General features: G+C 36.8%; 1 protein-coding gene across 3 annotated transcripts; it reads right to left on the bottom strand.

Moving 5' to 3' along the window:
- Positions 1-5,606, bottom strand: LOC109233412 (B3 domain-containing protein REM17-like). Of its 3 annotated transcripts, XR_002069070.1 has the most exons (10): positions 5,491-5,606; positions 4,339-4,648; positions 2,330-2,472; positions 1,953-2,181; positions 1,681-1,755; positions 1,514-1,588; positions 1,259-1,398; positions 912-1,143; positions 350-462; positions 1-248 (listed from the first exon to the last, which is right to left on the bottom strand). XR_002069070.1 is itself a non-coding variant. In XM_019399275.1 (9 exons), exons 1-9 carry the CDS (start codon positions 5,554-5,556, stop codon positions 419-421), a joined length of 1,314 nt encoding a protein of 437 aa, XP_019254820.1. In that variant the 5' UTR covers positions 5,557-5,606; the 3' UTR covers positions 1-418. The 3 variants fall into 3 exon arrangements, 2 of the variants coding, with proteins under 2 accessions (XP_019254820.1, XP_019254821.1); XM_019399275.1 differs by having other exon boundaries at positions 1-462; XM_019399276.1 differs by having other exon boundaries at positions 1-462; positions 1,259-1,389.

Genomic DNA, 11,761 nt, shown 5'->3' with positions numbered 1-11,761 from the left:
TAACTATAATTCCTAAACTAAAAGGTTAACATTTGAAACTGAAGTAGAATACATCATACAAAAGTAGGTATCTTTTTTCTGATAAGCAAATTCTATTAAAAAGAAACAGAACTCTTTCTTGAACTATATATAAACAGATCTTCACCTCCACACCAATCACAAGTTTTTCTCTATTCCTCTCGTACATCGACGTAACCAGCACAGATGGTGCTGTGACTGTACAATGCGAATGACTATAACAAAACAGTCTGCAGAATTTTTTGTTGATACATTAACAGAAAAGCAATGAAAAAGGCTATTGAATTAACAGAACAAGCAGATACAAAAGGAATTCAAATAAAATATATACCAGATCTAAGAACATTATATTCTTCGATGCTCGTTTCCCTTGCCAATCACCAACTCCTTCTTTACATTGTCAATAACTTCTCTGATGCTTGGCATCCTTCCCAGAATATTTACCTGCAAAATTTTTGAACCAAAGCCATTCTCTGCTGTGAATCTAAATCTTGCAGACTCGATCGTTGTACAAAACCACTATAGGATCATTGAAATTTAAAGCAGATTATCTTTTTCATTTATAAGCAATACATCAACAACAACAACAACAACAACATATCCAATGTAATCCCACAAGAGGACATTAAGCAATACATCCCGACAACCAAAAATATTTAAGATTTCATTTAAGTTCAAAAGTATAGTTGCATAACATTTTCAAGAATTTGAATAGCACTAACAATAAGTGGCAAAACAGTATGATACCATCACTATTATAGATAAACTTGTTTATGGTTCCATCCATAATATCTACCAATTCCTAATAACCAAAGTGGCAAAGAAGAAAAAAAAAAGACATGTATAAGTTAGAGGAAGTTAATGAAAAGAAGGGAAGTAAAACAAATACTAACAGTGGAAATGCGCTACAGGTACTGTGCCATTGTCGATGAGTTCAAATTTATAAGTATCTCCTACTTGGACATTATTTGCTTCTCTGAACTGTCGCCATCCCCTGGTAATTGCAAAGTGATGTCCCTGTGGTCCTACCTGCACTGGCCATGATCTTTGTTTCTCATCTCTGAGAATCAACTGACGACGTTTATTAGCCAAGCCATTTGATTTTGCAAAAGCCGCTGGAAGATACTGCTCACATTTATCCCAGTATGTAGATCAATGCCGCGTTATAACAAAAAAGAGAAACTACTACCGAAGATCTTAACTATTAAGGGATTAACTAAAGTTAATCCAAATTACTTACGAGGGAAGGTCTGCTGATAAAATAAGGCCTAATAGTAGAAATAAAATGAGGGTTAGCATTAGCAGATGTTGAAGCAGGAAGTCGTGCTCTTGTAGTTGTAGCAGGCATATCTGAGGTCTTAATCCTTCGGCCTGTTATTCCTTTAATAAAAAGCACAATAAAAGAAAAGAAAGAAGAAACATTAGAATCAGAAAAATGAAAAGAAAAGACCACGGTGTTTGATACAGAAACAAGGATTTGCTCTTGTAAACAAACCTCGAGTGGTAACTCTTCTGGCGTCCAAATTGGCCTTCTTTCCTTCGCGCTGAAGTGATGCATTTGCTCTCAAATCTAGTATTGGAAGAACAATATCAGAACTGAAACTGGAGATGCATTTAAAAGACAAAAATACAGCAACAAGGATTTGCTCTTGAAATTCAGACCTTCAGTGGAAACACTTTTAGCATCCAAATATGTCTTCTTTCCTTCGCGCTGGTGTGATGCATTTACCATCAAATCTAGTTTTTAAAATGAAACAAAATGTCAGACACCGGAAAATGAAGAGGAGAGGGTTTAACACCAGAAGAAGAACATTAGATCGTTATTGGCATAATTCAGGAAAAAAGATAAATTTCAAATGATAAAGAGATGATAAAATAACAAAAAGTGGAAAGTTGAACGAAGTTTAAGAGAAGTGATTAGATAAGAAACTTGCCGTAAACTTTCAATATAGGGTTCTTTCCATTTTCAACTATCTCAAGCATTATCTGATCTCCTTCCTTAAAGCCATTCGCGATGCAGAATTTACTCCACGCACCTCCAATGAAGGTATGTGAGCCAGAAGAATATAGACTAAACGTCCAAGACATTTGTTCATCCCTTATTGTTATCGTACATTTCCTGTTCCTAAGATCGTTTTCTCGTGCAAATGGTCCCGGAAGTTGCTGAAACAGTTTATAATCAATTGCACAAAAACAGTTCATCTTTATGCTTCACATTTTGATATTATTATAGAAAAAGTAGTTCAACATAGCAAAATGAGTTCATCTTTTCGAGTGAAACGAATGAATTATATATTAGCTTTGAACTTACCAGAAAACTCTTTGAAAGGCAATATGGTTTGATTGTGTAAATGAAATGAGGGCGATCAAGGGGCATGTCCTGTGCAGCTTCTGCATTGGGGAAAGCCTTGTGTGACGACCTGATCTTGAGCTTTGGTCTTTCTGTTGTATTTGCTAGTTACACAAAAAGGATATGTAAAAGATACCAAAAAAATACTAATAATTTATGAACAAAAGAACATATTTGTTTATCAGTAACAAAAGGACATATTAATAGTTCAACTATGAAACCTGTGTTGAAGGCCATCTTGCCTACTATATGCAGATGTTTGCTTAGTAAAATTGTTTTTCAATCTATGAGGTTGATTAATATACTATTTTCAAATTCTAACACTACATGATCATGTGTTAGTTAAATTCAAGGTGCTTATTATTTGTGAACAAGTCCAAAAAAAAAAATCAATTTTGGTTGACTAACTACATAAAGCAATCCTTGTGTAACACAACATTCATGAAAAGAAGAAAGTCCTTGTACCAATCTCTATATTATTTATTGTGCTTCAGCATGTAGCAGATCTTAGCGTAATATTTTCACTGTGTAAACTTCAGTGGTGGCAAATTTCGGTCATAACTGGGGAAGCATGACAGACCAAACGAACAGACATACCGTGAAGGCACGAAAGTCCACAAGACTGACAGCCTTAGCAGCTCGTGCGCCCAGCACTCAATAGACGTACCTTACAAGCGACTTTCATACCCACCTCGCTCAACTTCATCCCCACCGCTTCTGACTATGTCAAATGTAACGGCCTTAACTTCCACGTCTTTCAACAGATTCCTTGAACCGAGGATCCATTTCTGCTCTACCTGCTAGCCATGCCGGCATTACTTGTTGGCCGTTACTATCTGTGCCTCTATAAAAGAGGCACCTCCGCCTCGAGGGAGAGCATCAAATATGATCTAATCTAATTTGATTAGGTAGGAGCTAATATCATTAAAGCTAGCCTTACCCTGCAACTTCTACCTCTCTTTTCTAGTCTTACACATGCTTCACAGTTTTTATCTTGTTAGTCTCTTCTTGCTTTGCATTGCTCCCAAAGACCACCTAATTGAAAGAGCTTGGAAACGATCTCTGATAAGATCTTTACTTTTTCTTTTGTTATACATGTGTTATTTTCATTGTGCTTAACTAAGGCCTGGCTCCAAGTTGTTCAAGAATAGTAGTGTTGAGTTTCTCGACCCTTTAACTTAAGATTGGTCAGTTCTATTTCTCGATGGGACGGGGAAGGGATATAACTCAGTGGTAGAGTGTCACCCTGACGTGGTGGAACTCATCAGTTCGAGCCTGATTATCCCTAAGCCCAATGTGAGTTTTTCTAGTTGGATTTGCTCCCCCACCGTCGTTCAATGAGAATGGATAAGAGGCTCGTGGGATTGACATGAGGGGGCAGGGATGGCTATATCTCTAATAAGATACTTTACTTTTTCTTCTGTTATATTTGTGTTACTTTCATTGTGCTTAACCTCATGATTATTACTTTATTCACAATATACGCTCAATTGGCAGTGTTAGAGCCCTCTCTCCTACTTGTAGAAAATATTATCATCCACATAGTCTATCAGATCTATAGAAAACCACAAAAAGGACTGTATTAGCTTTTGTACTACAATCAAAAAATTGTGATAGAACACTTCCACCACTAACCAATATGTTAGAAATCAGAGTTTATAATACCCAACTGCGTGGCCTAGTGGTCAATGAAGTTAGAATAGAAACATGACTATGAGGTCTCAGATTTGAATCATAGCGGAGGCAAAACAAACACTAAGGTGATTCTTTCCATCTGCCTAAAACTTGATGGGCAGAGTTATCTGGTACTTGTGCTGATGGGAGGTAGCAACTAACCAGTGAAATAGTCGAGGTGCACAAAGATAGCCCCGACACCACCATCATAAAAATATTACAGTCTATTAAGTTAGAATTTAAGAAATTAAGATTAAAAATAAGAAGAGACATGAAATAGAGTCCAAATACCAAACCTTGTGATGTGAACTTCTTGAAAGAATGATTGTTTTCCTCTTGTTCTTCATTAACTCCTTCCAGATGCTGTTCATATTCTCTTTCACATTTACTTGAACCAAAGATTGAAACTTCAAACTCCATGTTTCCTTCATGTCTGAACACCAAACAATCTCCCAACTGTAAATCATGTTCCTCTGCAAATTTTCCCCAACCTTGTTCCAATAGCTGTCCGTTCACTTTTACCACCCACTTTTTACCTGCTCTTCTCAATATTGCATGTTCTTGATTACATCCATTCAGATACTTGGAAAAAGCTATGGGGATTTTCTGCAAAGTAATTATAATTAATAGGAGTATTTATATCACTTGAAAAAACCTATGCAACTACTGATTGAAGCTATTAACAATAATATCCAAACCCCTAACAAAGATTTTTACAAATCAGTTCTATAAACTCTAACATTATAACAAAGTGTGTGTTTTCTTTTTTCTTTTACTTTTTTGTCGGAATTCACACCATATAAGGTCCATTAAAAGAAGTCGCACTCTCTAGAGGAATTTCTTCATTCACAAGCCTTGAACACGAGACATCTGTTTAACAGTGGAAGGATCACACACATCCTACCAAATCACTATGTGTAAAATTGCATTGTATAATTAGATAAATTTTATTTTTTATGTATATATAAATATGTGGAATATTTTAATGTTCAATGTTTTATATTTTAACCCCTTTAACGAAAATCCCGACTCCGTCACTACCCCACCACATCTTTTGACCTTCTGTGCGTTGCTTGTACAGTGCTTTGACAAGATAGATTTCAAAAATTCTTTTTCCCTTTTATCACACAATCCCCAGTTATATAAAATAACAATAACAACAATCAATAGCAATCCCCAAAAAATCAAATCTTTTTCTTGCCAGCTCTTCTAGTATGCATACGTAGTATTTTTATTTTTTTATTTTTCCTTTAAGCTTTCTTTAAGAGGACTTTTGCGGTAATGGGGAAACAAAAAAAGTTCATGCTATATCCTAGGAAAAGAGTAAGTAACAAACAAAGAGAGAAAAATATGGAGCTTTTTGTACGTAGACATATGAGATGGAAAAAAAAAGATGTAAACCAAGAAACAAGAAAGTAAAACAATGGAAAAAAAGAATTAATACTCACAATTCCATGCTTAAAACCTGGCAAAATAGGTTTAAAGAAGTGAGGCTTTTTTGGAGGAATTTTCATGATCGCTGCCTTTGAAGCATACGAGGAACACAAGCAGCACCTTTGGAAGTTATGAGTCTATTTGTATTCTCTTAAAGTAACGAAATCGACTGAACGTTATATATATTATCGTAGTAAAATTACAAAATAATTTCTCTGTCATGTTAAAATACTTTCAATTTTAGTCGTTGTAATAGTTACTAAAATTTAATATATTAACTTTTAGTTATCTTTTAAATGACCTAATAATATAAAAATTGCACTATAAATATGTAGAAGTTAAACTCATGTATTAACTTAAATTTGTGGGTTTTGAAAGTTTTTACACTATCAACTACTATTTAACTTCAGAAGGCCTATTGCTTTATGGGATGGTCGAGTAAACAAATATTAATTGTTTTGCCTCGTAAAAGTGCTGGAAGATAGCAGAAATTTCTTCAAATTTCTATTAGTACCTGTTGTTTCCATGCTTCGATTATTTTATTGCTCTGTTATTTTGCTTTTATTACCGTTCTGTTTTCATTAGTATCGACATGACCTCTTCACTACTATTTTTCTTTTCCAAGAATTGCTTTTCTTGAGCTGAGGATCTATTGGAAAGAATTTATTGGTAGAGACAAAGGGTAGAACATTAACCAAAGATTGTACTTTCTCCCAGTAATCATTGCACATTTCCACCTTGTAGACTTTCCTTGTTCTTAGGCAAGGAGCACCTGAGACTCTTGTATCATACAAAAGTCTAAAGACTGCTCTATATGGACCCCTAACTCAACTAGATATGTTATATAACATAACTAGCTCACACAATATCTGCAATGAATAAAAGCTGTTTTCTTCAACAACGAAAAACCCAGTGAAATGACAAACCAAAATGTGTCCAGTGTCCGCCAACACTTTCACCAGCGTAAAACTTCCTACAACCTAGTGAAATTTGAAAGATATGGTAACGAATGAGAGAAGATTTTGTATTATCATGAGCCCATTGTTAAATCTCAACTTACAAGGCATTTACAATTTAAGAGCATAACAAAAATTTGCTCACACTGTAAAATACAAATAAAACACATTGTTTTGGCCGGAAGAACTAATCTAGCAGTATCGCAACGAAAAATCAGATTTAACAGAAAATCAGATGCATGATGTACATTACCGTCCTACTCAACTGGAAATCCTTAAGATAAACTTGGTATTATCCAAAGTGGCTGAGAGAATGCAAAGGCAGATACATTTTCCTGAATAAGAGGTTGTATCCCGCCATTCTGAATATTGTAAGTACCCATATCATAGCCATGTACTGCATTGTAATAAACTCCAGAGAAGTCATCTGTGAAGTATATGCAATTACTCTCACATTCTGGGTAAGCACAGCAAGAAATTGAGAAGGAAAGATTGCTTCCTACAAAAATAGACCAATCACCCAAAGATTTCACTTCTTCCCACTTCTCATTGTAGACATCCAACTTGAAAATTTTGAAACTCCAAGTGCTTAGGCAAGGAGTATCTGTGATTCTTGTATCAAACAAAATCCTCATTACAGCATATATTTGACCTTCTAGCTCGACAAGATATGTAGTAACATAAACCAAATTATCCATATCGCGAGATGGCGTGAAAGCTATTTTCTTCAAAAAAGAGCCAGCAAAGTCCCAAATCAGAACTTCGCCAAAAGTGTCAATAGCATAAAACTTCCCATCATGACATATGGCATCATCAACATGGCCACGGATGGAACTCAAGGGAGTCCAAGCAACATCACCTAGCTTTGCAAATGCCATCTTCCAATTATCAGAATAGATAGCAAAAATTACACAATCTGATGAACACGGACTAGCAGACAAGATAACTTTGGAAACAAACGAGTCGCGAAAGCTCTTTCCTGTACATATCAGAGTATTCAAATTAGGGCACTTATTCAGTGGTGGAAGCGAAATTTGGACCCCTGATAGTGGATTTAGCAAGTGCATATCAAAATTGGCACCTAGAGTGACCAACCAACCATGAGAAGAACCCCAACATCGTTTATCTAGAACACGCGACAAACAGATATCATAACTCTTACATTTGAAAGGACTATAGAACGTGCGCGAGCTTTCGTGCGTCCTCTGAGGAAGCATCAGCCAAGGAAGGAATGAGCACGAAGAATTGCCATTTTGTAGAATACCAGTTCTCCATGACTTACAGACTCCACCAAACCGCACCCAGTCTTCGGCAAAATGCAGTCGACTGGCAATTAAACCCAAAAGATCCACTGGCAACTTTGACCAATCTGCTGTTACCTGGAAAAACAAAAGAAATAAAAATTACAGAAAGGAGTATTAAACAGGGCAGCCCGGTGCACTAAGCTCCCGCTATGCGCGGGGTCCGGGGAAGGGCCGGACCACAAGGGTCTATTGTAAGCAGCCTTACCCTGCATTTCTGCAAGAGGCTGTTTCCACAGCTCGAACCCATGACCTCCTGGTCACATGGCAGCAACTTTACCAGTTAGCCAACGCTCTCACGGAAAGGAGTATTAGAACTTGTAAAATCTCTTTAAAGAATAAGTATACTAAACATCTTATTGAAATATCAGTGACATGCCAGATGATCAACTATGCATTCTGAATCTCTGATATGTCAGCCTAGTTCATTACCCTTATTGAAATATCAAAACTAACTACCCAACCAAAGGTGTGTCAGCGTGGAGGAAAATGTTTAAAATAATTGTCCTCGAAAATGTTTTACCTTAGAAGATCGTGTTTCTTAAAATTCATTTTCAAGTGCTCAGCCGGATATAAGAAGTTGTTAAGACATGTAATCACACAAATTGTAGGATAAATTATAAAAATCATGTTCTGACGATATTACAGAGCACTAAAAGTTTGATAGTAATGTCCAAGTGTTAACAGATGTGAGTGGTATAGTGTTGGAGTTTGATATTGATAAGGAAAAATGACTTCCCCCATAAATAAGAAAATCTTTTCTTCCCCTTTTAGTGGAAAATATTTTTCTTTGAGAAAAGGTAAGTAAATCAATTTCTATCATACAAAATACACCTTTGGAATTCCTTTTCCTATTCTCATTCCTCAAAGTAGTAAGTTTCCACCTACCATTATAGTACTGAACAACCGAAAGAGTCTGCAATGTTTTGCACTGAGGATCTTGCAATCCTGAAATAAATTTTAAAAAAGAAAAACTTTAGACGGAACATACTGACCATGGGTAATTTCGCGAATGGTCACTCAACTTTTACTTTTTGCACCAAAGTCACTACATTATTTTTTGTAACAAGCAAGTCACTCAACTTTACCTGAGTATCACAAAAAATCACTAAACTAATTTTTGTAACCAAAAAGTCCCTCATCTTTGCCTAAGTATCCCAGAAAATGTTTCCGTTGTTTCCTTCTAATGACCTTCCGTGATACCTCAAACCAAGTTGAGTGACTTTTAAAAATAGTTTAGTGATTTTCATTAATCTTAGGTAAAGTTGAGTGACTTTTTCATTACAAAAATTAGTTTAGTGATTTTGGTGCAATAAAGTGAAAGTTGAGTGACCATCAAGGAGACTAATCCAAATTAACCATTACAACTTCTAATCCTATCTCATGTAGGAACAACCTCCAACTTTGCTTCAAAAAAATACATATCATGAGCACTATAAAGTATTACCTAGCCAAAAGGAACCTATAAATATATACTCATTTTGACCCTCACTCACTCTAAATTCTGAATTGACTGTAAAGTCTAACACCAACATCCTTATTAGTAGCCCAAGTAAAGGCTGCTATCACTTGCCCTAATATAAATCACACCTGAGAGAAATTCTGAATCGGATGTATAAAAAAGGAGTCTTTCTGACGTAAATTTAACACAGACATTTTATCAAACGGTTGGGCGACAATAAGGATCTCAAATACACATCAACAATGCGTATACATGTGTGTATAAATAAATACACACTTATTCTGAAAATCTCTGACTCTAAATTCTGAACTAACGTCAAGTCAAACAGCAACATCCTTATTAGAACCTAAGTAAAGGCTGCTGTCACTTGCCCTGAAACAAATGTCACCTAAGATATAAATTCTGAATTGGATGCATCAAAAAAGGAGTGTTTCTGCCGCAGATTTAACACAGACATTTTAACAAACAGTTGGGAGACAATAACGATCTCAAGTGTATACTTGCATAATAAAGAATTTCTTACCTTGGGGAAGCAGCAATGTTTAGTGCAACAGTCCTGCCGGGTAACACAAGTACACAAGCAAATGAATACCTCTATCGCAAGACTGAACAGATTTGGGTAGTCGTTTAGATAGTGGCTTTTGATTTGATTTTGGAAGTCATTTCAACAAATTTCTAAGTTCTAATGCGCAAAGAATAAGAAGAATGTTGTTGAATTGTGGTGATTGATCACCCGCAGAAACCCTAGATCGAAGGGAGAAGAGAAGAGAAAGAAGAAGAAGAGGAGAAGAGAGGTATGAGAGAAGAAGATGAATAAAACAGTGAAAAATTAACTGTTATTTTTTTTCTGCTCCTTCTATCTATTACATTTTCACACACATACGGACACGTGTAACTAATTGTGTCTAACAAGCACTAACTATTTTTAATTCTCTAATTGTCTAACCATACTTAAATAAGCTAACCACCACTTACACTCAAGTGACTCCTTTCTTCTCAACACTCCCCCTCAAGTTAGGTGGTATAAAGATATCAAGTACCCTAGGTTGGACAACAAATATTCATGTTGAACTCTGGGTAAGCCCTTGGTCAGTATATTTGCTAGTTGCTCCTTAGTTGCCACATACTCTGTCTTCACTTGCCCATTCTGTATTTTCTCTCGTATAAAGTGACAGTCGATTTCAATGCGCTTCGTGCGTTCATGGAATACTGGATTAGCAGCTATTTGAATTGCTGCTTTACTGTCTGTGAGTATGTTCACAGGCAGTTCAACCCTTATTCCAATATACTTGAACAGTCCAAGTATCCAAACTATCTCAGCTACTGTTGCTGCAATGCTTCTATACTCTGATTCTACTGAGCTTCTAGAGATTGTACTTTGCTTCTTTGACTTCCAAGACACTAAGGACTCACCATATTTGACAAAGAAACCAGTTACTGACTTCCTTGTGAGAGGACAAGCAGCCCAGTCAGCATCACAATATGCTGTAATAGTGTTCATCTTCCTGTTGGACATTAGTATGCCTTGTCCAGGCTGCCCTTTTACATACTTGACCACTCTTTGTGCAGCTTCCATATGTGACTTCTTTGGCTTCTGCATAAACTGACTCAATGTCTGAACACTATATGCTATATCAGGTCGTGTGACTGTTAAGTAGAGTAGCTTCCCTAGTAACCTCTGGTACTGACTAGGATCTGTTAGAAGATCATCTGATGTGTCTTCAAGTACACCAATATGTTCATCATACTCCTTAGTAGTAAGCTTCACATTAGCTTCAGTAGGTGTAGCTGCAAGTTTTGCAGCCCCCAGTCCTAGCTCAGAAATGAGCTCAAGTGTGTATTTCCTTTGATGCATCAGAATGCCTTGCTGAGACCTGGCAAATTCAATGCCTAGAAAGTATTTTAACTCCCCAAGGTCCTTCATTTTGAAAGTTTGTTGTAGCTGAGCTTTAACTGCATTTCTAAGAGACAGATCAGGTCCAGTTAGAAGCATATCATCCACATAAACAAGGATGATAACAGTGTGATTCCCTGTTCCTTTTACAAATAGTGAGTGATCATGTTGGCTCTGCATGAAGCCTAGATGCACAAGTGCTTCAGACAACTTGGCATTCCATTGTCTTGGTGCCTGTTTGAGGCCATATAAGGATTTCAAGAGTCTGCAGGTTGGTCTACTCTCCCCCTGACTCTGAAATCCTTGAGGCAAAGTCATATAGATTTCATCATGCAAGTCACCCTGTAAGAAGGCATTGTACACATCCATCTGGTGGATGTGCCAATGCTCAGAAGCAGCTACTGCAAGGACAGATCTGACAGTAACCATCTTGACAACTGGACTAAAGGTTTCCTGATAGTCAATACCCTCTTGCTGGCTGTACCCCTTGGCAACAGGCCTGGCCTTGAACCTCTCTACCTCACCTGAGGCATTGTACTTGACTTTGTAAATCCATTTGCACCCAATGGGAGTTTTACCAGCAGGCAAGGGAACCACATCCCAAGTGTGGTTAGACTCCAAGGCAGCAATCTCTGCCTGCATGGCATTCACCCACCTAGGGTCTTTAGCAGC

This window comes from Nicotiana attenuata, chromosome 10 (genome assembly GCF_001879085.1).
Source record: "Nicotiana attenuata strain UT chromosome 10, NIATTr2, whole genome shotgun sequence".
In the NCBI taxonomy this organism is placed as follows: domain Eukaryota; kingdom Viridiplantae; phylum Streptophyta; class Magnoliopsida; order Solanales; family Solanaceae; genus Nicotiana; species Nicotiana attenuata.
The sequence above is the reverse complement of the archived record's forward strand: the minus strand, read 5'-3'. Positions and strand labels throughout refer to the sequence as shown.

Excerpts from the sequence above, each read along its gene's own strand:
- LOC109233412 (XM_019399275.1), bottom strand. The coding sequence starts at position 5,556 with ATGAAAATTCCTCCAAAAAAGCCTCACTTCTTTAAACCTATTTTGCCA. Across the intron at positions 4,649-5,490 it reads CAGGTTTTAAGCATGGAATT|AAAATCCCCATAGCTTTTTC; the intron begins GTGAGTATTAAT and ends ATTACTTTGCAG. Across the intron at positions 463-911 it reads ACCTGTAGCGCATTTCCACT|GTAAATATTCTGGGAAGGAT; the intron begins GTTAGTATTTGT and ends AAAATTTTGCAG.